At 41.0% G+C, this 26869-nt stretch overlaps 1 protein-coding gene across 4 annotated transcripts in view; it reads left to right on the top strand.

The window, feature by feature from the left end:
- MAGI3 (membrane associated guanylate kinase, WW and PDZ domain containing 3) overlaps nucleotides 1-26869 on the top strand; it is a 61871-nt gene that overhangs the window by 14988 nt on the left and 20014 nt on the right. For all 4 annotated transcript variants that reach the window (XM_088538916.1, XM_088538917.1, XM_088538918.1 and 1 more), the window contains exons 2-11: nucleotides 16029-16145; nucleotides 18479-18598; nucleotides 19382-19591; nucleotides 20138-20312; nucleotides 21314-21393; nucleotides 23466-23523; nucleotides 23824-23918; nucleotides 24235-24423; nucleotides 25040-25648; nucleotides 26243-26274. In XM_088538916.1, the coding sequence (XP_088395042.1) occupies nucleotides 16029-16145; nucleotides 18479-18598; nucleotides 19382-19591; nucleotides 20138-20312; nucleotides 21314-21393; nucleotides 23466-23523; nucleotides 23824-23918; nucleotides 24235-24423; nucleotides 25040-25648; nucleotides 26243-26274 (1685 nt within the window). The remainder of the gene's footprint in view (nucleotides 1-16028; nucleotides 16146-18478; nucleotides 18599-19381; nucleotides 19592-20137; nucleotides 20313-21313; nucleotides 21394-23465; nucleotides 23524-23823; nucleotides 23919-24234; nucleotides 24424-25039; nucleotides 25649-26242; nucleotides 26275-26869) is intronic.

Raw genomic sequence — 26869 nt, forward strand, 5'->3', positions numbered from 1 at the left:
TTTTTGTGACTGTCTGCAGAAAGTGAAAATGTGAAGGACAAGCAGCTGTGAAGACGCACTCTTGCTTTTCCTCTTGGCTTCAACTAGTTCTAGTTTCTAAAGTGTTTTAAAGCTATGAAAGAAATTTAATTCCATCATAACTGAGAACTTGCCCATCCTCTTCCCCATGCAGACAGGCACCTTTGGCCCGTTTTGATCATCTCCCTCTGGGAATGGAGCCCAGGGCCGGTCTGCACGGAAGGAGCCGCATGGAGGAACCTCAGATGAGGCTTCCCTAGCACGTGAACCTGTCACAGGGAGAGTCAGTCTGGGAGAAAGTTACTCCAAATAACATATTATTTCAAGCAAAGGCATTATCTTCCTAAGTTGAAATGATCCTTAGTAAGTGTCTTCTGCTACAGGTAGATCAGAAAAGAAGAAATATTGAGGAGCAGATGTTGTAGGACCAAGTACCCAGCTGTGTACAAAGAAAACAAATCTCATAGTGATTAGTTAACAATTCCTTGGCAGAGGCATGTGTAAAACAGTAAACACAGCATGGAGAAATAAGAATGATAAAAAAGCATTTTCTAAACTTCAAATACTGGCAAAATCAAGTGCACCATCTGTGTTACTGAAGAGCTCACTCTTGTAAGTCACCCCAAGGTCAGCTGAGCTGACACAGAAGTCCTTAACCCTTTTGTAGTAAAAACATACCATTTCTTTCATCTGAGCTGTGAACATTTGAACCATGAACTGTCAGTAAAGAAAAATAATTTAGGACTGTATTTTTTTTACCCGCTACAAAGACGTTTAGTCTAAACTAGTAAAGCAAAGAACTGTAATTGCAGGCAGCCATTTAAAGTTCAAATTATTGCAATGGAGTTGCTGTTTTGTGTCTTTAGGTGTAAAGGAGAAACATTGAGATGGTTATCACCTGCTGGCTCTATAGTTTAGTAAATTTGTGGCTATTGTTATAAAATTTTGTTCTCTGAAATAGGGTTTTTTGTTCTTTCTCAGTGGCTTTATTTTCTCATTAGAGAAATGCATGGGTATGTGCAGGACTGTGAGTATCATCCTCCCTTCCTCCCTCGCTAGATTTTGAACTTAAATGCTGAAATTAACCCATGTTTTGACAGTGCAGCTTTGTGGATTGCACATATTGAGTACCTTGTGCTCTGCATGGTCGACCTGGAAGTTTCCGTAGGTGCAGATTTAAGCTGAATCAGACTTGGTGCTCAAAGGTCTGAGATGGTCCTAAAAAGGAAAAGCTGTTGAGTGGAGGATGTGCTTGGTTGATTTTTTTTGCTTGTATGTTTGTTTAATGGTTCTTTTCTGAAAATAAGTTATTCATCAGATAAAATTGTTTAGCTCTTTTTTATGCAGTTTATTTAAGCTCTGTCAACAGGCTGTGCAATTATTTTTCTACTGCCTGTACTATTTCTTACTGTGTTGTATTTTTGCGTTATTTCTTATATTTCAAGAAAATATGAGATTATCAAATAATGAGGTTACATTATGTTTCAACCTAAAAATGTTTCCATAAGCCTGGCAATAATTTCCTTGAAGAACCTGAATCCAGGACTTTGGCGTTTATGTAGACAGCAAGTTTGTGCCCACGGAAATGGTCTAAATTAATTGTATTCTGAGACGCTTTATCATTTCCTGTGAAATCCTGTTCCTTGTCAGATGGCAGAAACATTTACATGTTGTACAACATCCGGAAAACAACGAAGTGGGATTGTACTGGTTACCAAGCGTACTTCAAAGGAATTACTGTCTGGAAAATGGAGATGCATCTCCTGATTAATTAGCCCATAATTACTTGTTTCCAGGAAGTTCTATGGCACGAAACACATCTGGGGGAATCTGGTTATTCCTATAACAGTAGAATTTTACTCTAGCAACCTTGCAATGACCACCGTTGTTACAGGGCAGGCTTTGCCCTGGTCTTTAAAGGCCTCTCTCCACATATCACAGAATCCCGGGATGGCTGAGGTTGGAAGGGACCTCTAGAGATCATCCGGTCCAACCCCCTGCTCCAGCACACGGCATAGGGTCACGGATATCCTTTAAATTGCTAAGTCTATCGTTCCCTTTGCGTTTCCGTTTTCTGCGTGTGTTTGCTGGCCTTGCAGAAGGCTGATGCTGGTGGAGGCGTCTAGCTGGTGGGAGGAGGAGGGTTTTAGCAGGACGAGCTTCATCCCCGGCTTCCGCACTGCGGCGGCCAGAGCCGGCAGCCAAGGGGCTCTGGTTCGTAATTAAGGCTCAGGATGGCTCTTAACCACCCATGTGTTTGCTTCCTTCTTATTTGTTTGGCTTTTATCGCACTTGCACTTAAACCGTGTTAGTACCGTAAACATCCAAATAACAAGATCCTGTATAATGATAGATTGGGCTCATTCAATTTTATTTCTATTATGATGAATTCAGAGACATAACCTCCTTCCTATATTGTATCAACTCTCTAGATTAGTTTTTGTACTTTAATACTCAGTTCAGATTGGGAATCTTGATTTCCTACTTCATGAAGATTCCTACTTCATGTTACAGATACTCTGCTTGCATCACTGTAGAAATAAATTCTGAGAAATTGCTTATAATAGGAAGTGTAACCATTTGAAGCCTAATGAAGCCTACACATCAGTGCAGACTCATCTGCTAAAATATTAGATTGCCTGAATGTCTGCTGCAAACGGGTAGCTTTGTAATTGCATTTTAAGTTAGGTTGATGATATCTTGTTAAAACCCCCTGTCACTGAACATTTTGCTATATAGACCTGTTGCTGCACAAAGCAGCACAGAAGCCGGGAAGCTCTTTTTGTGAACATTGAATTCTTCTGGGAAAATGTATACATGAACCCTCTGTGAAAACATCCCGTGTCCATACCTGTCAGGCTAATTTGTGGAGCCTTACGCTGTTAGTCTATTCTTGTCAAGTGCTTTTAAATCAAAGATGCATCATCTGTTATAAATTATTGAGCCAGCTGAAATGAGCTCATCCCGTTCTTCCCATCCTTGCTGCTTGGAGTGGCTGCGGTTTCAGGGCCGCTGGCGGGTGCCGAGCTCGGCCGCGGTGCGTTGCTTCACCCCGATGCTTGGGTTTGTCCCTGCGTGGCTTTTGCCGCCATTGAAACTAGCAGAATAGGGGTAGTAATAACGTGTTAGACTCAGTTGGTACTTTTAAAGATTTATGTTCCTTTCTTAAAGGGACTTTTTATGTAATATTGCAAACATAACATTTTTTAAGCACGAGCAAGAGTTTTGTTTCAGGAAAGACTGTTTTAAATACTGCCAAATACCTCCTTATTGCTACCTTCTGTGTCTGTGCAGTGGCTCTCAAGGGCTCCAGCTAGAGGTATAAAAACTCACACTGGACTTGCAGAAGCTGCCTGCGTTCCCTGGAGATTCAGAGGAGCAGCAGATGGGATCTTGCAGCACCAGCTGCAGCAGTTCCTGACGCCCAGGCTCTGTCCCACCTTGCCTCCCCCGTGGCGTAAGGAGCCCTAAGGAGTGTCTGCCTCGGCTGCCTTCCCTTAGCAGGGATGGTTTAACAGGCCCAACGCGGAGGGGCGCGGGCAGCCGCTGCCGCGCGCTCTCGCGACCAGCCACAGCTTCCCGCAGGAAGAGGCAGGCGGCAGCAGTGATTTACTGCTTGCTCCGCTGTGCCGGAAGCAGCACCCTCCGCATGGTGACGCCGGGGCAGCTGCCGTGCCCGCGCCGTGCTCTGCAGTGGGGTTTCCTCAGCCCAGGCTGGCAGCGTGTCCTTCGTTGGTTTGCTCCGTGCTTCGCTACAAGGTGATAGGATCTAAAAAGCCAAGCAGCTGCTTTCTGCTCTGCCTTGCTCTTCATACTTACTCTTCTGGGAAAAAAACAATATTTCCTGTTTAACTGAAAATCCTAGGTGCCATAACAGAAAGTAAATCTTATTAAATGAATAGCGATGGAACAGCAGGGTATGCTGTGCAAGAGAAAACAGTAATTCCTTTGTTTTTTCATGTTACGTGGTGACAAATGTAACACATAAGGAAATTTAACATCATAAATACAGCCTGATACAACTTCAGCAATCCTGAAAGCTGCCGTGCCGTTTATACCAGACCTCCAAAACATCAGCATTTTCACTTTTCTGCAACAAACTTGCCTTTGTTGAATGTGTTGAATGCAGTTGAAAGGATGTTGGAAAAACCTATGAGAAACATAAACTTGGCTCCTTTCACTGATGTCCACATAAAAGGGGAGAGGGGCAACACTGATTATACAAGCTGTGAGAAATACTTTGCAGCGCTCTCGTTACCTGTGCATTTCTCATATACTGTCCTCTGGAGTTTTTCTCAGTGAAGGAGCTTTTTTCAGTAGAAACTCTCCATTTCTTACCTGAAGAATTGCAGTGCTTGCCCACATATTTTTTCACTTTTGTGTGCCCTCGATTCTTAGCTATCGCAGCAGACTAGAGAATGCTTCTCTCAGTTCAGAAATGCCATGTGAAATCTGAGAGTCATGCATTAATATTAGTCATGGCCAATGCACATGTGGAGTTACAGGGATTTTGCTGAGTGTACATATTGCAGAAGGAGCTTTAGAGCTTTTGGTGGGTTTTGTTGTTGCTTTATTTTTTTGTTTCATTTTTTAATTAAATGTTCAGACTTTTGGTCTCTAATCAGTATACCTGGACCCTTGCATGTTTGTTCATTTAGTGCAGAGGAGTGCTGACGTAGAACTCTGATTTTGATACTTGAACTTCCTGGGAATCCTCGAGAACAAGGTGAAACACAGCTATGCTTTCTGAAAGTTGGATTTATTACTGAGCTGCCTCTCTGGGATAGCATGATTTATCTTCAGGGAATGTCACAGCTTGTGGCTTTGCAGTGTTGGGATTTCCTGAATTCCTTGAGGAGCCTGTTTGGAAAGCTTCAATTATTTAATAAAAATTATCGAATGACTCTTCCTTGGGGCAGAAATGGTTTCTTTCTGAATTAGTGATGGGGTCCCTGTCATAACTGGGAGCTCGGGGGTGTACTGCAGAGAAGCCAGGAGTCCAGGACATCTTCACTTAAAGCAGTCTAAAGCAATAATTGAAGTTTGTTGCTCAGTGCTATGGTATTTGGGTAGAAGACTATATGCCGTAAAAATGGGTTAGAGTTTAGAACAAAGGAAAACCCGGAATCAAGTGAATAGAAAATAAAGTGACCGCTCTCTCTGGCCTTTTGAAAGGTATGTAAAAATGGTTCTGCTCCACTATGGTGAGTGAGCACTGGGCAGCGAGTGGAAATGGGAGGCAGAGGAATCTGAGCAAGATGAATGTCTGCGTTTGGCTGCAGTCCCTGATGGCTCCTTCGTTTTTCCTGGTCAATGTAATCCCAGTGTACAAAGCCGAACTGTGCGTGTAGGCTTTTTGTGGTAAAAGAGCAAATCTGTAGCCCAACCGTTTGCCCAAAAAAGCATACAGATTGCATTTCAGCATTAGCTAACATTTGGAACTGAACTTCTTTGAAGAAAATTGCTATATTTTAAAACATTGTGTGATGCTGAGATGTTTGAAATGGATCTGACATTAGAACATTTGCTGTTGTGTCTTTGAAAACCTATATTTAGGGATTTGGTAATGAAAGACCTTGGACTTCCACTCATGAGCTTAGCTAGATGACTTTAAGCTTTTTCTCTTGCCCATGTTGGTTAGTAACTGAAGACGTTCGATTTGTGTTCATGAGAATAGGAATGCAGTTGTCTAACTCAAGGCTGAAATGGGCTAGTGGGCCTAGAAATTATACACGATGTGATTGCAGGTCTTGATTCCTATGAAAAGTAGGCTAAAAATAAGCCTGTATAGTATTTGAATAAGTTCTAGTCTAGGCTAATGCATCTAGGAACATTAAAAGACCCAGTCTTGGCTTGGGAACATGTACCCTTCTGCCTGAAAATAATGTCATGATCCAAGCAGATTAAGATGTTTATCTAACTGGGAGAACAGCTGCAAGGGCATTTCTCTGGGAATATGACTGAAATGTGTCACTTGATCGAGCTTCCTGCGGCTTAAGCAACGGGGAGTGCTGCGTTACGTGCACATCAGCGTGCAAACCTGGTGCTGTGTTCCTGCAACATGAAGATGGACAGCTCTGCCATGCAGGAAAATAGGTGAACGTGTAAATGTGCCCTCTGCAGTCCCTTACTGGGATGGGCTGTTTCACCGGCGCTCGCTGAGCGTGGCGATGCCGCGGGGAAGCAGCAAAGGCCTCAATGTTAGGGCAGAGGTTGGAGCGCTGAGTGTGTTCCGTTCGGTTCTGCCATGCTAACTGTGCCTTGCGGAGCGCTGCGGTTGCCCTGCCGGCTCCGCAGAGCGTTGTCAGGGAGTGAGTGTAGCGGTGCCCGCAAGCTGGAGGGAAGGGAGGGAGGTTTGCTGGAAAACAGGCCGTGGTGGCACTGACGAAAACCAGTGCTGCCTGGTGTGTCTCAGTACCCTCTTCTGGGGTCAAACGGGCAAATGTAAGAAGGAAAACTTTGTTCTAGCTCCTAGAAAAATAGATCAAGAGAAATGCAATGCCTTTAAGTGTATTTTAATATTGAGCTGTGTAAATCTATAGCCTTTGTGTTGTGTGTTTTCTGGTGTGATAAGCTAAATATTTACACTAGCTGAACAGTGAATTACTAGTTTTTGTGTGTGTGCCTGCAGCTCCTGGTTCAGTTTTTCAACTAGCTTTGCAATTGCTGCAGATACTTTTTCACTAAAAAGAGTCATTAAAAATAAAGTTTTCATAGAGACTTTTGAAGTTTTACATTTAGCACAAGTGTTGCTTCTCTTTGACTTGCAGTGTTCTGGTCCGCATTCTGCTCAGTTAAGAGCAGGCTAAATGCATTATAGAATCATAGAATCATAGAATGCTTAGGGTTGGAAGGGACCTCTAGAGATCATCTAGTCCAACCCCCTACACACGCAGGGTCACCTGGAGCACGTGGCACAGGGCTGCATCCAAGCGGGTTTTGAAGATCTCCAGAGAAGGAGACTCCACAACCTCTCTGGGCAGCCTGTTCCAGTGCTCTGGCACCCTCACTGTTAAGAAATTTTTCCTTAAGTTCCTATGGAATTTTTGATGTTTTATTCTAACCTGTAGCAGCTATGGAGAATTCTGATTTCATAGCTCCATGTCTGTATTTGACTTTTCAGCATGAGTGTAATAACCGTAAGGATTGCTCATGTCAGAGAGCCTCTGTAGGTATAGCCAATTACACACTGATTAAAACTCAGCAAGAGACTGAGTGCGTAATTAGGAAGCCTTAATAAAATATTGTCAACAATACTATCGAAAGAGCCTTGTATTATTACATTTTAGAGCATGTTTGCAGGCTGCACACACAGATTTTTATAAGCACACACTTTTAACATCAGCTTGTTTGGAGCGTATCTGTAATGTCACAGGCTTCATAATCTAGGATGATAGTTCTGAGTAATTCATCTTCTATGCTGATAATTATTATGCTTTATGCGTAGGCACTGTTCATCATCATTGTGTTAGGTTTTTTTTTTCTTAAGAAAAAAGGAAAAAAGTCTCCATATGCAATATAAAAGGTCATGCTGTTCTTTTGTGGAAAGCTGTGCTGCACTTTCATTCCCTGTTGTTAAGTTGAAGGAAATTGTTATGTTTGTGTTCTATTTGAATCCCATTCATTATCTTAATAATTCGAGTTCTACTCATATGTCCTTCAGTGTCTGATCTTATATCAGAAACAGCTGTATAGTTCTTTGTGCTTTGCCATTATTCTATTAAATAATGGCTGTTGCCAAATACTTGGCATTGTTAGAAAAAAAAATCCTACTCATTCATAACTTTCCTGACTATGGTTGATGTTCTTTTGTGTGTGTGTAATATGTTATTATATCCGAGGTGAGTGTACTTGAAACTGACAGCTAGAAGAAGCCTGAACTGCTTCATTCAGATGATTTTCATTTTAAAAATCCTTGAGGTTGGAGGCAGCTAAGATATTAGGCCATGCAGGCTCTCTTGCTATCAATGCATTACGTAAAGCAACCTGAAAAAGATGCCTGCTGTCGTTGCACAGAAGCTGCGCGCAGCCTGAGTCTCCCTTGGCTTTAGTGCGGTACAGGAGCGATGGGCATCAGCAAAACGAGTGGGCTGCCCCGTCCGTGCCGTGTGCTCGTAGCGCCCGGCTGCTCCGTGGGGAGCGCGCGGTGCTCCCAGGGCTCTGCTTCCTTTGAGAGCCCGGCCACTTGCATTTCTTAATAGTCCTCATTTAATAATCATTCTGGCTTCTTGTTTAGCGCATCGAGCCTTTGAACAAGCATGGCGCACTCAGCTTTGCAGGTTGAGCCCCTCGCTGCAGTTTGTTGTACGTCCCCAGGATGTTTCTGTAGAATTCGTCCAATTCCTGGCAAGAACAGACAAAGAAGAGGCCAAGAGAGTCACTCGGGCAGCAGCCCCAGGGGAATGTGTCCCAGCACTCCAGTTTACAAAATCTGACAAAAAAGTCTCATTCATGCTTTTTCCTTCCTTTCCAGCTCTGTGCAGCTGCCTAACTCCAAGGCAGCCTGTAACTGCCAGATAGTTTAGCTGCTTATTTGCTTTGGTGAACTGAACATGGTGATTTTCCTAGTTTTGTCTCGTAAAAAGCAGTGCTGTGCTGTGCTGGCAGTGAATTTGGCTGCACCTTTAAGCACTTGTGAATAAAACAGGCCAAATAAAACTTGGATTGGAGATCAGCTTGTACCCAGGCCAGGGTGTGCTTTCCACGCCAGTTCCCAAATCAATCTCCGTACCAAGTTCTGGCTATCAACACGTGCGAAGGTTGCAAATATGCAGCACTGATGCATGCACAGTGTAAAATGCTGCAGTCCCATCTCTGCGCTTCTTTTTGCAGGACGGAATAGATCCTTTCCCGCAGTAACGTGTCTATCGTTCTGCCCCGCAGTCACCTGCTGCCTGGGTCAGGCCGTTCTCGGAATTCTGCCTTCTGCTTCTTGCATAATTGAAGTAATTTTAACCTCCCACATGTTTCTTGTTGTACTGGAAATGTAACTGTATGTTTGCTAGATGTGTGACATTGTTGTATAAATACCAGAGGCTGCTGCTACAGTTTTGCTTTCCATACCAAACAAAAAATGAGTTTTTTTTTTTTTTTTGGGGGGGGGAACAGTGTGATTCTTTTGCCAGTTTTTGTAGGAAAGATTTATTTTACTAAGTGAGTGCATATATTCAATTCTGCAACTCATGTTAAATTATAATCTGGGAGTAATTGCTGATGAATATTGTGAAGTTAATGCCTTGCATGCTAATTATAACTTTGGTCTCTTACTGAAATATATCTGTTTTGTGTAGCTGGATGTTTCTTTAGATGGCTTTGCGTAGTTAAGTCACAGCTAATCTTGCTTCATGTATAATAACCCACTTTTAATTAAATAGGAAATGTTTTCTACTTGATTGACCTAGATAATTCCTATTTTCATTCACTGCTTTTAAGCAAAGTCATTTAGCTGTTGTCCTAGCCCTCAATGTGTGTTCGATGCCCTGGCACAGCTAAACTGGGATTAGAGCTTCGATGTACCTCAACATTTGTCTATAAACCACTGTATTTTTTTACTCGGATTCATTCTGTGTCTGGAGTTGTAACGAATTCGTTGGTGCTCAGTTTTATCACCACTCACTGCTGTAAATAGAGCAAGGGATGTTTCTCTGGATGTGACATTGTGTAATCTGTCTCCTTTGCAGAAATTCACTACCTCCAGCAGCAAATCAAAGCAGAAAGACAGTGCCGCGTGTGTTCTGTCGTTATTATTATTATTGCGCCTGCCTTTGAAGGCAGGGAGGCAGATGGCAGAGCTGGAGGCGGCGGCTGCCCCAGGAGGTGGCAGTAGGACACAGCCGAGCAGGCCCTGCCACGCGGCGCCTCCTCGCGCAGGGCGTGAGGCCTGCGGGGCCGTGCGGGGCCGTGCGGAGCCTTGCGGGGCCGTGCGGGGCCGTGCATGTCCGTGCGTGAGCTTTGCGTTCCAAGGAGGAGAGGCGCCGGCCTGGCAGGCCTTTCCCGCCGTGTGAAGGGCGCTCGAGCCCCGCGGGAGGTCGCAGTACCCGGGTGCGCAGGAGCGGCCGCGGGCAGGGCCCGGCCTCCTGCCCTCCGCGTGGGCAGGGCCGCCCAGGATGGCTCCTTCTGCCAGGCCTCTCCCTGCCCTTCCTCCCGCTCTCCTCCTCCTCCCTCGCCCCACCTCCCCATGGAGCACGCGCTTCCTTCATCCCAGGCCAGGCCTCCGGCGCGAGCAGAGCACTGGGACGGGGACTGCCCACATGGAGAAGGGTGAGGACGGCCGGGTGCTGGTGCTTGGGGACAGCGCTGGGCTCTGGTTCCGCCTGGGTTGGAGCAGGGTGAGCGGAGCCCGGGGTTTTTCCAGCCCCAGGCTGCGGCGCTGCTGCCCGGTGCGAGGCAATGATCCCCTTGGCTTTTCACAAAGCATTTTCCACACATCGTCAGGCTGACGCTCCTCATTTGGTCGTGTCAGTAAAAATGCCTGCTTCAGCCCGACATTCGCAGATCAGCTTTTGTGCCCTCCTAGCACTTGTGGTGTGGTAACACTGCTCCCAGGGAGCAAGCTGCTCCCAAGTTGTGCTGAAACTATGGCGTGCAAAAGTATGCATTAACTTTGAATCAGAACTGAAGATGTTACTAGGGCCCACCTGATAAAATGGAATGAGATGGCAAGTCTTGTAAGAGCTTGGAATAATTTCAGTATCTTTCCCTGGTTGGAGTATTCCTGCTGTTGCTGGAAGAAGTTCCCCTTCTATATTTAGAATAATGGAGGTGTCAGTGAGACAATGTGTTGTGTTTCCAGAGATACCTGATTTTCCACAAACTGAAAACATTTGCAATATCTGATACTCAGCCATAACCTGCAACTAGTATTTTAATGACGTGCCACTGTCTCTAAATCTGAAACGGGCAGTTCTCGGCTCTTCAGCAGACGTGCCTTCAATACGGAAGGCACCATTCTCCTTATCTGTGCCACCACGTGTGTTCAGGGGAGGGAAGACTTGTGTTTTCCCTTTAGTAGGATTAGATTTGCCGGAGAACATGACTTCTGTATGGATCTCTCTGGAAGTACCAGCCTACTGGCCTGCTGCTGTCCGAGCAAACACAGCAGCTGCCATTAGCCTAGAAATGTCATTTCTAGGGGCTGCTGACATGCAAGCTTTGGAGCATCATTCCTTTAGAGGGTTGTCACCTGGGTCTGTCTGTAGGGAAATGTGGGTCAAAATCAGAGGGAGAGTCTAAAGACCATATAAATATGGTCTTCAAAGTGATTTGGGAGGAAATATCTATCAAATGCTTAATGGCTCAGCAGCATTGCCATCAAGGGCTTGTGAAAGTCTTTGCTATGACACTGTTTGGCAGTAAAATAAAATCTTTTACAGGTTGAATAAGTCTCTTAAAATGTATTTGCATGCTTGCATGACACACCTCAAATTGCTGAACTTGCAATTGCCATTTTGCCAACATTGCTGTTTAGAAACAGACTTTTTCATGTTGAAGTATAGTTATAGACTCAGGCAACTGACACACCTAAAATTTAAAAGGAAATAAGTGCTTTGGCACCTGTTTACTCGCATTTTGATCAAACTTGTAGCTGCGCCTCACAGTAATTTATTTTGCTGTAGGCTCAAGTCCCAAAAGACTTGTCTCAAAAGACTCGGGTCTTAGCTCTCCTTACTGAGCTGCAGTGTGTGTGCGTATCCTCATTTAGATAGTGCTTTTGTGGCCAATTTAAAGTAAATCAGGAAACAAGAGACTTGTGCCTATTTGTCTTGGAGAATCTGCATGCTATAAAGTGCATTACTCATCTCAAATGGTTCCTGAGCTTCGTGCATCGTCCTTAAGGGACAGTTCAACAAGAGAACAAACAGGATTCTAAATGTTTTGGGGTGTTTCAGAGCTTGATACATGAGGTCTTCATTAAAACCTATGTAAAAGAGATGCTGTAAAGAAGCATGTTCAGTTTGGAAAGGGAGGAATAAGGGTTTTTTTTTTTTTTGGTGTGTAAGAGTAAGCTCTAGACATTGCCTAAAGCATCTTAACTATTACTTTATTTTTCTGCTTTCTAATTCATGCTGTTCTCTAGGTGGCCTTCCATCTTATTTCTCTTTCTAGCATTTTGTTTTGACTTTCTTCAGCTTTCCCTGGGCAGTCCTTTCAATTTTCAATTTAGTGTCTATGGTCTTAGAAGGCAGATCAATCTTTAAGGTTTTTAGTGGTAAGATTAGTCCTTTAATGTCAGCATATTCTTATCAACAGTTTTGTGTTTACTTTTTTGACTGAATTGGTATTTGTTGAAAGTGTTTTTTTATAATAGCATTGTATTTGTTGCAACAAGATTGTCTTTGTGAACTTTTAAGTTTTATAGCATGAATAGAGGAAAGTCAGTGAATATGTGGATCTCTAACTCTGTTTATTACAGTTTTTTACCTCTTGCCAAAGTTTTCCTACATTTAGCAATACAAACTTAGTTGAACAGTCATTCATCTGCCTAAGTGAAATATGCTTGTGTTGTTAAAGTGAAATGGTATAGATCTGGTTTTGACAGGGAGATGGATGGACCGTTTGAGTGGTAAAACGTTTTTTTAATATTGAGAAACCACCTTGCCTACAAGCAATAAGGTAATTTTTAGTAACAAATGGCAAATATTTTTCTTGCTAGAGATTCCACCATTTGTTTTCGTGCTGCGTGCCGTGTTCTGCTCGTGATGCTGCAGGAAGCAAACGCAGGGCTGTGGAAGAGCCGCTCGCGACGGCCGCAGCGGGAACGCGCAGCGCGGGGAGCCGCGTGGCCGGGGGACGCGCCGCTCACCCACCCGCGTAAGGGCAGTTACTTAATCACTTATAGAACTGCTGAGGGTTAAAATTCAGCACCTTCCTGACCCTGGAGAATCCTTTAATTAAACCATTAATAGATGGCAGCACGAAATGAAGGTGGAGAATGGACTGCGTTCAGAGAAGACTAGTGTTCAGCACTGGACGCGTGATCCTTGTTCCTGGGGCTGGTGGGGCTTGGGGCAGGGGTGGGCGGCTGGTTTTTGCTTTGGGTCAGTGCATACCTATGTAAAGAGATAATCTCGCCTGGTTTCACTCTTGAATATGTTCCAACATTCCAGCATTTCAATTGGCTGAAAGAGAGTGATAATTGGAAGGTGGTTGACCGTTAATGAACAATGCTAAGTAAGACCTTGGTTGAGAGATGCAGTTAAGGTGGCTGTCTACCCTGAAAGGGGTAGTTATTTTAAGACCTACACAGTTGTCAGTGTCTTAGTAGTATTTGTGAGTACATAAAAAAGGGAAATGGAACAGGAAAATGCTGAAGATTTTTAAGACAGAATTGTTCAAATTTGCAAGTTTGGTTTTCAATTCTTTAGGGAAGTTATTTTTTTGAATGGATAGGTGTGTGAATATTGCATTTTTCCCTATACTTTAGATGTATTTTCCAATATGCGTTCATGATTAATGTTGCAAAGCCAGTTATAGCTTTTCTATAATTATCTTTTTCATATTTTTCATCCTTTTCTTTGAAGGTCAGCAACATAAATACACACATAAATATGCACATTATATAAAATAATAAAACACCTGTGCTACCGCCACTGGTTAATAGTGGTGGAAAGGATATTATTTTTTACAGATTCAACATTTCATAATAGTGCAGTTACCTTGGTTTTAAGGTGCAGATGACCTTCGTATTAAGACTGATTTTGTTCCCTAGGGTGCTCTGAGGGTCTTGGTGAGTCCTGTGAGAATCACTCCGGCGACGGTTTCGTTAAATTTCCTTTCTGAACTGATTTCTGAACTGATTTCCTTTCTGAACTGAGAGTCTTTCTCCCTTTCTCCCTGTGTGTTCTGCTCGAGGAGGAAACTCCAGTGCATCGGGGTCGCTGAACGCTGTTTAATGCCCCATCTGGGGGGACGGCAGGGCATCAACGACTGTTTGTACCCTCTGTCAGAAGGATGAAGGACTCGAGCTCAGTTATTTGTGTGCTGACGGGGCAATGGATGTCTAGTGATGTGACAGATTTGCTAATGATACCTGACAGAAGTATCACACAGGAATAATTGTAGAGAGCTCCTCTCTAATGCGGGTTTTTGCAAAGAAAATGTTTTCGTTTTATAAGATCTAGACAGCAGACTGCAGTGTTACAAAAGATTGAGTTCAGGTGCCTATTTGAAGTTCTGTTCCTAGGATGGAATAGAGAGTATTACTGCATGTCATTATAGTTTGAAGCAATGTTATGTCTTTCAAGACATTTAATTTGCTAATAGATTTTGTATTTTAACTCTTCGCTTCAAAACACTTCAGGAATATTTTCACAATTCATCTTAGAAGATATTGAGATTAGTTGTTAGTTATGCATAAAAATCACTTTATTGCTCTGCTCACCCAACTATAGCTATCTATACAAAACAATCTGTGTAAATGATTTTGGGGTTTTAGCACATCTTAGCACTACATATGTTGATATTTATTTTTTCTTTTTTTTCATTAACCACTGAGGACATCTTTATAAAAAAGATCCTATGGAAAAAGGATTGGCTTAATTAAATTCTAAGCATAATTAATGACTTGGCTTGCTTTATTGCAAAAGCATTGCTATGTGGGTGCAAAAACAATCTATTTTCAAAATATCCCTTTATATAAGAGGTTTTACCTTGTTTTCTTGCCTGCAGCTGTTCGAACATATGCATGTTTTCTGCTAGTGGTAACTCTCATATTTAGTTTTCCAGCTGGTGTGTAGCGTTGAGCTACTTGTGTCACATGAGGAAGGCTTTGCAAACAATATTTTATTTTCTACAAGCCTAGGTATAGTTCACGTAAGGAATTTCATCCGTTTCCAGATAGTTTACAACAGATTAACTATTTCCATAAGAAATCCTTTACAGGGCACAGCTTATGGAGTATTGTTATAATATTGCTGTGTTTTTCTTGGTGATCAGTTATGGGCATTTAATGAACAAGACCACAGATAGGAGGAACACAAATGGCTGTGAAATTTCCTAATAGATGCCTAAAAGTCTTGTGAAACATTCACTGAACGCTATCAAAATTGGCTCACTCGCATTTTAGTGGTCTGTGCAATAGTGCTGCACATTTGCTTGGGGTTGCTGTATGTGCTGGGAGTTACATAAGCCCCATCTCGCTCAGGACAGAGCTCTGGGGACAGGCAACGATTTAGCTTCTACTGCAGGAAAAACAATCTATAAACCTGGGGAACAAGGAAAATGCACAGATCCAGATTTGGACCTGCAGTTAAATGTTACGCATCCAGGGTAACATCCAGTGCACCCTGCACGTGCAAACTGAACATTTAGAAATTAGGAGCACAAAAGCTTGCATAGCAAAGCGCTAAATAGGGAAAAAAGATCTAAACAGAATTTGGAACAAGATGTCTGGATTTAATAGTTAAGCGAAAAGTACCAATTTCTTAAATGGTGAACATGTAAGTAAATGAGCATCTCTGTAGTCAGATATCAAAATATTAAGAGATTTTCTTTGCAGCCCACATATGAAACAGTTACAAAGCCGGTAGCATAAATTTATACTCTGTAACACAGTTCAGTTTTGCTGCCTGTGTTTGCTTACTAGACCATGCACTGTATTGTTGTTCAGTCTTGTGCTGTTAACACTGATTTTTGTCCTATATCATCAATTTTCACAAAGAGAGTTGAGAGCTGCTAATACTCTGCAAGTAGCAGCTCTCTGTAATGTACTAACTCCATCTGTTTTTTCATTATTATGGCAGGAAACTTGACGAATGTCAAAATGTTTTCCCTTGCCTTAACTAGATTTTAACATATAAATGTAAGGTGGTTAGAAATCCTTTTGCCTCCATATTGCTATTTTTAAGTATTAAAATTTTACTATTAGAATGAAATAATTTATATATATACACACACACACACACACACATATATATATATATATATATATATATATATACACACATTTAGCACAAGAATTGCATCTGCACAGCATTTCTTTTATTCGTGTGTGTGTGTTTTCTTTTTTTTAGGAAAAGTCATCAACAAAGATTTGCGTCACTACTTGAGCCTGCAGTTCCAGAAAGGCTCAGTAGACCATAAACTGCAGCAAGTGATCAGAGACAATCTCTATTTGAGAACCATTCCATGTAAGTATGTAAAGGTCAGCCTGCTTGTGCTGAACATAATTTAAGAGCTTTAAGTTCTTTCTTTCTTAATCAGGTTTATATTTTTACCTTTTCAGTAGAAATTTCTGTAAACAGCTTTGTCGGAATAATCTTTTATTGTAAGTTGCAGTCAAAAGTTACTACCAACATGGTCTGACAAAACGGCAGAAGTTTCAGAATTCAAAGCTCAGAGTATTTTGGTACTTTCCCAAAATTGGAGTCTGTCTAATTGAAAGTTTGCAATTTATTATGGATGTTGGAGTATCCGTAGCCGCCATGGAAAATAAATCATCCTCAGCATGATTAAGCAGAGTGAGTGCATCGTGATTTTGGTCAATGTATTGTTTTTTGCACAAAGAGGAGATTAAGATCCCCAGGCTGTCACGTAGAGCTAGACAGAGGAGCGCAGCTGGAAGGAGGCGGTGCAGGAGGGATTATATAGAGAAAGGAGCCCCCACTGCTGCAATTCCAGAAGACAGAGGGGAAAGGCTGCTGGTTAATCCTGGAAAAAAGTAGGAGGTGGCAGCAGCAAGAGGGAGACTGAATCTGTGGCCTGGAGGAGGAGGAAGGAACAGGGTATGGACAAATGTAAGTGGCACAACAGGAATTAGCTAGTCAATCTCTGGATGCGCCGGTCTCTGCTGCCAGGCCCTTCTGCTCTGAGCGTGTGTTAGCGTCCCCCAGCCTGGCCCAGACAGGTGCTAACTCACCTTAACTCGGGACCTAAAGGCTGCTGCTTCTGAGAATGGAAAATCATTTTGTCTTTTTTTTCCAGTCACTGATCGGCCTCAAAGGTGCTTAGGCCCTCTCGCCCTGGGTGCCTGTCAGGCTCAGACTCTAGTGGATTTTAGACTTTGTTCTCTGAACTGCTCATTGGAGCAGGTTGCTTAAGATCACTCTTCTATTTAATTATCAGATACCCTTAAAGATTTCTCTGTACTTCCCATGTGAAAAAATTTACTGTCAACTTCAGAGACAGAGTAAATGGAATATTCCAGGGAAGGAATAACCTTCAGGTGATGGGGAATCTTGTGGGTGGATTGTAGATGGTGCTTCCTGAGTGACTGAGACACAATGTTTAAAATACTCCCACAGTTTTTCTTAATTAAATATGAAATTAGATGGCAGTTTCCATTGCTATGTGTGTACAGTAAAAGGGGATTTGCTTACTCTGCAGAGGGGTTGGGCTGTTCTGGGAGGGTAATTGTAGCTTCTAAAAACACTTCTAACTGTTTCGTTTGATAAAAACATTTGTAGAAAGCCCCTTTCAGTGTAACAGATGCTGACAACTACCAAACTGTCTTTGCTTTTTGCCCTTCCGTGCAGTTTCTTTTCTAAATTATCCTAAAATCATCCTTTACTTGTCTCAGAGGTTTACTGTTTAAAAAAGGCTTATTACCTGCTGTGCTTAAATATTCATTGCACAAGAAATTTAGAACAGCTTGTCAGCTAACGTTTTTGTAACTACAGGAATTTCATCCTCAATTTAACATCATTATAATATTGATCATGCTCAGGAGCTTTTGGTTTTCTTAAAAGATGATAATATTGAAATGCAGTTTACTTACAGCTTAATAAACTAGTAAAGTCCTTTCTAGGAGAGTGTTAATTAAGCTATTTTAAGTACAGGAAATCCTATTGCTAGATTGAACACTCAAGAACTTCTGCACTGACACAGCCGTTTACTGGTTACTTTGAAGTTTTGCTTTATGACAGCTGATGTTTTTCCTTCCTTCAGGGAAAAAAAAAAAAAAAAAAACCCTGTCTATAGGCAGGGTTTGGATTATAGGTGAATTGAACTCAGACCTGTGAGGTTAAGGAAAAGTCTCTGTGCTCGTTATGGATTTGGTGACCCAAAACTCAAGAGAGTGCTGTCATGCTGACTTCAATGCAAACTGAACTGGTAGGGGCACTCGAAAAATAGGAGAAAGATAAAGTATCCACACAAGTGTGTTAAAATACTATAGCTGTTAAGCAGTTCTTCAAAATCATGAACTAATATTGCCTTCTCCACCACCAACTACCATTCAATATGTTTTTGGTTGACAAAATATATAAAAAAAGCTCTCTTCTTGCCACCTCATCCTGCTTTTGCCCTCTCCCCTTGATATCATAACTGTCATTCTTACATAATTTATTGCCCTAGTTTTTATAAGTTACAGTTTGCTTGCTTGCGAGTGTCTCTTATCTTCCCGAAATGACCATCATCATATAAAGCTTCAAACAACTACTGTTTTGACTGAAGTTTACAGGCAACATTTTATAAACAAGCAGCATTTAGGCATCTTACAAGTGTGTTTTCTCTGTCTTTTCAGGCACTACAAGGGCTCCCAGGGATGGGGAGGTCCCTGGGGTGGACTATAATTTTATTCCTGTTGAACAATTCAAAGCACTGGAAGAAAGTGGAGCCTTGCTGGAAAGTGGAACATATGATGGTATGGTGATCCCATTTATCAGACCAGGAATATATCCAGGACTCATGACCACTATCTTTATCTCCCTAATAAAAATCATGTGAACAGTCAGAGGGGTAGTCATTTGCCCAAATTATTTTCCAGAAAGCAACAGATGCTTCCCAATCTTTGTGATTTAGATGAAAATATTGGTTTACAAATGTGTTCTTTTTCTCAGGTAGAAATCATTTTGAGATGAAATGATATCAAGAGCTTTCCTGCTGATAAGGCAGGGCTGTAGTTTTTAAATCAATTATTTTTAGTTGTGTTTGTGTAAATAGATGGTATATGTTTCTGCACAAAATCAATTTGCTTTTTGGCTTTAGTGTGTTTCTATTGCTGCATGTTATTCCAGATAATCAGTACATGTTTTACAAGAGAATAGGAGCAATTGATTTTCACTGTTTGCTTCTCTCAGACTGTTCTCTTAAGTCTCTTTCTGGAGCATTAGTAAATACAAGTCAAAATAACAAATCGGACATTTTCTTTGGAAGCCTGTAGCAGGTTGTAAGTTTTGAATCTAGACTTTTGTTTCTGATGTACAATGGCAACATTAGAAAAAAAAAACCATATTGTTATGTGTTTTTAATCAATAATTCATGAGTGTTGATTGTTTTTGATGGTGCTGATGCTTTCGAAAAGTTAAATTACATTTCTGGTATTTCACCAACACCTTGTATAGACAATAAAATGTTCACTACAACTACCAGTGCTTTCCACGGGTATGCATGCTTTTAATTATGCTGATTTTTATCTCCTGGTCAGGTAATTTCTATGGTACTCCAAAGCCTCCAGCAGAGCCCAGTCCCTTTCAGCCTGATCCAGTGGATCAAGTTCTTTTTGACAATGATTTTGACACTGAATCACAGAGGAAAAGAACCACATCAGTCAGCAAAATGCAAAGGATTGACAGTTCTCTTCCTGAAGAAGAGGAAGAGGAGGAAAAGGAAGCCGTAAATGGCAGTGGAGGGATAGGTTAGTTGACAAGGGGAGAAATTCTGTGAAGTATTTTATGAATGAATAACTAGCATTCGTGCTTGTTTGAACTGCTCCATTTATTATGATGAAGTTTGAAGATGATTTTCTATTCAGATAAGATTTTGAATGTGTTCAAAACTCCATTTTGAAATCATGTTTAAAAGAAACAGCTGTTTTCCCAGCCAGATGTTCAATTGCATCATAAAATGTACTGGTCATTTGAGAACATGTAGTGCCAATTACATGAAGACGAAGGAAAAAATTATCCACTCTGCAAGAGGAATCCCTTTGCAGAGTATAATTCATGTATATTTTATTTAATACAAACAATACAAAGCTAATTCTATTTGGAAAGGGAAAAGCAGAATTCAATGTTCATGTTAGCTTTTAAAAGTTTGTAGTTTAAAAAAAAAGGTGGAAAAATATACTTCAGATAAATGGGTATGTTTAATTTTCACTCATAGCCACAGTAAGAGAGAGGTTCTTAATGAGAAACAACACAAACATCTGATAAATAGTAACACTTTCCCTAAACAACTGCAGAAAACAAAGAAAAACATTCCGATCCTTCTGACTGGATGAAACCTGTGCCCAGTTACAACCAGACAAGCAGCTCCATGGATTTCAGAAACTATTTGTCAAGGGATGAGACCCTGGAACCTCTACCCAAGAACTGGGAAATGGCCTACACAGACACGGGCATGATCTACTTCATAGAGTGAGTAGCCTGACGTGTCCTGGGGCATTACTAGATGATCTCAAGGTCCCTTCCAACCTCAACCATTTGGTGATTCTGTGATTTTATCTGTTCTTCGGTATTTGTAGGAAATTTCATGTATTCCTGCTGCTTTGTTTCTCGTTTCATCTATGACCTAATTTCTGCATAGCAATTATTTTGCTAATATGTCTCCCAGAAGATGGTTAATTTCAGATTTCAAACCTCTTCACTGTATTCTCATCTAAGCAACTGTTACTACTCTTTATTCATGGTTGTCATGTACTGTACAGAGGACTTCAATATTATGTTTTCTTGTGTGCTGTTGTCATCTGTATAATCCATACAATATATTTTTGATGTTTTTTTTCGAAACCATGACACAGGAAAACATGATTCTATGTGCAAAGTCAGTTTGTTTAGAGAGTGTTACAAAATGCAAAGCTGGGTGGATGTTGCTTGGTAAGGTATAGCATCATATAAACTTTAACTGTATGAAATTTCTCAGAAATATGAGAATTTGCTAATTTCTTCTTTTCATGTGCTCTTTGGCTTGGAGTATATGTTTAAAAATATCAACATCACAGTTGAAAGCCCGAGATAGGAAAGCAGTTCATATGTGCAAATGTGAGATAGCCTCTTTTATGAATGCTAAGGCAAAAAACCCCAAATCCTATCGAAGGGCAAGTAGAAGGTGTTTTGCTGTTGGCGTTGGAGTTTCCTTTGAGGTAGAAACAGCTGATATTCCCACAAATGGTTTTGCGTGCAGCAGAGAGCGTTTCTCCTCACGCGTGTGCTGCGGAGTCTCCAGCGTGCTCGTATTTTGAGCACCATGATTGCCTTTTTAGCATTTTGTGACGTAGCTGAGGTGCAAGGAAAGGTTACATTGTCTAAAGGCTACAGTTTGCCTGTGGTAAGAAATACTTAGAAGTTTAGAAGTGCAATAAAGTTTCCTCAGTTGAAGGGAATTCTCTTTTTTCAACGCTCTGTGTTTTGTTCCACAGCCATAACACCAAGACAACTACGTGGCTTGATCCTCGGCTCTGCAAGAAAGCCAAAGCTCCTGAAGACTGTGAAGATGGAGGTGAGATATTCAGAAATCAGTTGTTTCCCTTTAAGTCTCATAAGTGTCTGATTTCATTGCAGTTGGATTAATGCTGAGATGGGAGCTTCTTCCTGAAACACGTGACTCTCTGGAGTGAACAGTGTAGTGCTGAGTGTCCATCATTTAGTGATAATACGAAGTTAGACTGGAAAATACCATAGCATCATTCTCCTGGGGTGGAGGAATTTGATTGAATTGTGGATATATCTACATTGCCGAGAAGAGAATGACTATTTTGTTCTACATTAACACTGCTGAGGAGAAATCTGGATGTATTAGTGAAGATCTCACTGGAAATTGTTGTGAGGATGGGATACAACAGCAGGGAAAAGTCCATAAGTACTGAAATATACAAATAATGAAAGAAAATATGGCATAATACATCTAATAATACATAGTGCATGTGATACAATACATGAATATGTAAGTAAAGAGAGCAATCTGACTCCCTTCAATCTTCATCCCATTACTTACAGGTCAGATTCATAGTCAGTGGGTTTGTGATTGGCTTACAGGCAATTCCAGCAACCATTTTCTACATAGTCATGCAATTTAGTCAGCTAAAAAAAAAAAAAAAGTAAGAAATAACTCCGTCTCCTGCAAACATCTGATATGTTGCAAAAGCTGAGGCTCACTCAAAATAGTCTATCATCTTTCTAAATTGCACAGCCTAACAATCGTGTATTCATAATGAAGCCAGCTGGAGCAACTGCCTCATTCTGCTGCTTATTAAACAGATGTACAGCTCGCCACAGGATAAAAAGGGCACTTTTAGTAGACGAATGCAGGATATCCAAATGAACAACGTTTAAATGAATAGTCTCGCTGGGTCTCTTGTCAAATTATGTGGAATGGTGCTAATATTAATAATTGGTAACATGCTTTTATGTGCTAGGAAATTTGCTCTTGCCTTCAAACTTAGAGCAGCCTCAAACAAGATTATGTAGAAATTTTTGCCTTCCCAATGTCTAGATAGCTAACTTATCTGTTCTAGTATTTAAATTTCCATGGCAAGGTAATAAGAATAGTTATGCTATTGGACCTCTATATAAACCACTTATCACCTTCAGTCAATAATGTGCTCCTGGGCACCATCATACTCGAATGTGAATTCATCACAGAAAGCAGCTCTCTGAACTTTGCAGTCGGTTGAAATGTCTGCAAGTTTTTGTAGCACTGGTTTTATTTTACATAAATCTGTTCTACCTTAGACCCCTAATTTAGGGATGTCTAAAAGAATGAGTACTACTCACTGTAAGCTAGCTTGCTCAGGGCTGCGAGGGCAGTCAAACAGTGACTGCACAGAACTGCATTTAGTCTTCTCAGCAGGACATGCTAGTGCTGAATTTAATGCTGTCAGACCTAAAGAAGTACTAGCTAGTTTGGCTATGTCTGAACTGTATTGTGAATATCAGAACAATCACACAGTAAAAGAGCCTCCCGTGATGGGGACCATCTTCTTATTCATCACTTCTGCCTGTTATACGTCTGACTAACAGCTTTTAGAGTTGACTGAATGCTGGAATGTTGTCAGAATGCAGTGAAATATGCTGGTGTTATTGGGAGAATGAATAAAGGTGGCATTAATCCTGCTGGGTGGTCTTAAATTCAAGCTGAAAAATGAAATGGAGACATATGATGTTTCAAGTTTGGGATGGATGTAGTAAGGTGTTTATAGTCCTTTTTTTGTGCTGTATTTGGGAACACAGGCGTTTTTCCTTCTCCCTTTGTATGTTTTTCATGTCTAAGCAGGTTAGTTTGCACCTTATTTATTATATGTTTAAAGCGGCATAATTTCATTAAATGTAAATTTTCCCCATCCACTAAAACAAGAACAATGAGCTAAAGGTATAGGACTTCAGATTCCCTGCAGCAGGCTAAAAGCTTTTTATTTAGAAAGACCAGCCTCAAACAAATGAAGGAAAGAAAAAAGGCATATGTATTCTCTATTTTTTCCCTTAAGTCTGTAATTTGTGATTCCTTCATAAGAACTCTGATATTTGCAGATGTCTTACCACTATAATGGAGACCTTTTTTTTTCCTGACTGTAGAACTTCCTTATGGATGGGAAAAAATAGAAGACCCTCAATATGGAACATACTATGTTGAGTAAGTAGTAACTGTTGACTTCAGCAGAAAATAAGGAAGCAGTTCATATGCAGTATGTATAGATTGTAATGCAGTATAAGTGCTAAACGTACTCAGTAGAAATAAGCTTTCCTTGTTCACATTAATTACTGTGATTGCTACTTGCTTTTCATCCCCATAAGAGAAATACACTCAAATAACTCAGGTCACAGTAGGGGTATATGAGATAATAAGAAGCAGTATTGGAGGTGTGTTTTTTGTGGTTGTCTTTCCTGTGAAGTAGACTTTCTTACGATGTTGTTCTTTCTTGTATGTTTACAGCCATATTAACCAGAAAACTCAGTTTGAAAACCCAGTGTTGGAAGCCAAAAGAAAAAAACAGCTAGGACAAACTGATGTTGGCCCTTCAAAATCAGGTATCACTTAATATTATGTTCTTTGTTATTGATATCTATAGGTAAACAATGAAAAATAGCCCAGAAATTTAAGATTTTGATGAGTATCAATTTGAGTATCAGTTCAAGTAAGTCTTGCTTTTTTCCCAGTAGTTGTAAATATTCTAGTTAGTGTTTGTTAGTTAGCGATGCTCTGAGGTTTGGTCCTTAGCCTTTCTGGTCCTCCTCTCTCTGATTATCTGTATTCGTGTCTGCAGTCACCACCAGCTGGGGAGTTAATGGCCACCTCCTAGCAGCGTTGTTGATGGTGGGTTGTTTTGAATCTTGCCATGCACAGGAGCAGAGAAGTCTCTCTTCACTAGAGATCCAGCCCAGCTTACTGGAGCCCTCATACGGACATCCCTGAAGAAAAGTACAATGGGATTTGGCTTTACGATCATCGGAGGGGACCGACCTGATGAGTTTCTGCAGGTGAAGAATGTGTTAAAAGATGGTCCTGCTGCACAGGATGGGAAAATTGCCCCAGGTAAAGTGGTATTTCTCTGAACTTTGAGTTGCCTTCTAATTAACAAATGCTGTATGTGCAAAGTGCATAATGAACATTATAATTATGAAATAAGGTTTCAGGATCTGAAACTACTTCCTCTTCATACTGGAAATACATCTTTAACCATGTAGAGTGTCAGTATAGGGACACAGAATATGCGTGGGCATGTCCCAAGTTATAGCCAGTCCCAAAATAATTATAAGAAAAACAAAAAAAATCCGATTTATTCTGGATTGAGTTTAGAAGACAGTGCAATATGAATTAAAGCATAAGACATCTGCTTGCAGTAATGCGCATGCACTGTTTTATCTTTTGTGGCTGCATAGTATCATTTATTAAATCTGCTGCAGATTAAACTTTATATATTTAGCACACTGTGTTCTGGATTGAAATATAATAAACACAAAGAGGAAATCCGTTAGGCTTTTTTTTGGCAAAAGACTGCTAAGAGGTAATAGTACAACCCCCATTCATTATTTTTAAGGATGTACAACAATTTTCTCCAGTTAGGAATTTATTCTAAGCCTCAGAATGTTTCAGAGGTTTGGGTAGCTTTATTTGTGAGTTTGATGCTTTGAATTTCCTTTTGTAACAGGTGATGTAATTGTCGACATAAATGGAAATTGTGTCCTTGGCCATACCCATGCAGATGTTGTCCAGATGTTTCAACTAGTTCCTGTGAACCAATATGCGACCATGACTTTGTGTCGTGGTTACCCTCTTCCTGAGGACAATGAAGACTCTGTTGTAGATATAGTGACAGCTACACCTCTTATCAATGGACCGCCTGTGGCCAAAGGAGATGTTTGCATGCCCAGTCAAGAGTTAATACCAGGCACAGTTGTACTGGACCAGAACGGAAAGCCAGGCCCTATGTTAGTCAACGGTCGTCTGAACGGCCCTTCCGTGGACACAAACGAGCAGAGAGTCTCTGTGGCATCTTCAGGAGGATCTCAAGCAGAGCTGGTCACCATTCCTCTCGTCAAAGGTCCTAAAGGCTTTGGGTTTGCCATTGCAGACAGTCCTACAGGACAGAAGGTGAAAATGATTTTAGACAGCCAGTGGTGCCAAGGCCTTCAGAAAGGAGATGTAATCAAAGAGATTTGTCATCAGAACGTACAGAACTTGACACATCTGCAGGTGGTAGAGGTGCTGAAGCAATTTCCAGTAGGAACAGAGGTGCCACTGCTTATCTTAAGAGGAGGTATGTATGTAACATTTGCATTTCTCGTATGCAGTTCTAAGCTCTTTAAAACACCTCTTGCAGTGTGATGGGTGAATTATGTGCAGCTTCTAAAATTAAATAGCAGCTTATTATGTCTCTAAGCTATCATACTCTAAGTTTAATTTACACCCTTGGGTATTTGGGGTTGAGAACATGAAGCTAGTTTTGTTTTTGCAAAAATGTTTTGAGATGCTTATGCACAGTCTCTTCCAAATCTCTGGGATGAGTTAAAGAAAAAATGCAGTCTCTACTGTAAAGCAAGCAGCCTGGTGGCTGGGGGGTTTGAGGCTTTGCAAATGTATTCCAGGAACCTTGGCTGCAATGGGCAGGTGATCACAAGCAGCAGGACGAAGCATCAGCCTCAGGGTGGAACTGATGACTAGCTTGAGACATTCTCTGAATGATGGTTTTGGTCAACTGGATGTTTGCTTTGCATTTTAGAAGAACAGTGAATGAGCAGTCATCAGTTTCAACCCAAGGGGAGCTGATTATACTGGTTTAACGCTGTTATGGTAGTGATGATCTGGTATTTCAAATTTCATTCTGTTTAACATTTTCTTCTTTTTCCTTTAGGTCCTCCTTCACCTACTAAAACTGCCAAAGTGGTGAGTATTAATGATGCATTTATCTTCCTTTCTGATGGAGGAATTACAAGTTTTTTTGGTTGTAAAACAGACTCAAAAGTATGCTTTGATTAATGTAGAAGTTCTTCTATAGTCATGTGAGGTTTTTTGAATTGTTCAATGGTGATGATGAATTACTCTTTTCTTACTGCTGAGATATGAAAAATGCAGCAAAGGTCTTGATTATACGTGTAGTATTGTTAATTTGCTGTGGTTGTAAGTATGACATTGCTGTGACAATTTTCTCATGATTCCCTTTCTGTCACTGTGCTTGAAATTGCTACTAGTAGAAATATGTGGCTTGATATTTCTCTGTGTGCATACTTTGAATTGCTTTTGTCACCTCATCTCTGGATTTTAGTTCCTGTGATAATCTGCAAGAATAATTTGGCAGAACCATCTCTGTTTAGCTGGCACGAATTAATTGTCTAAGTAATTGCTGTCAGAATACTCATTGAAGAGGAAACAAAATACAGCATCTCATTTTTTGCTTTGCTAATTACCTGTATCCTGTATTAAAGTAAAAATGGAATTTCTAAAGGATGCTTAAGATACTTTGATGTTTCTCAATCCTGAC

Source organism: Tinamus guttatus, unplaced genomic scaffold (assembly GCF_059628265.1).
Source record: "Tinamus guttatus ecotype Peru unplaced genomic scaffold, ASM5962826v1 Tinamus_guttatus_pri_ptg001272l, whole genome shotgun sequence".
In the NCBI taxonomy this organism is placed as follows: domain Eukaryota; kingdom Metazoa; phylum Chordata; class Aves; order Tinamiformes; family Tinamidae; genus Tinamus; species Tinamus guttatus.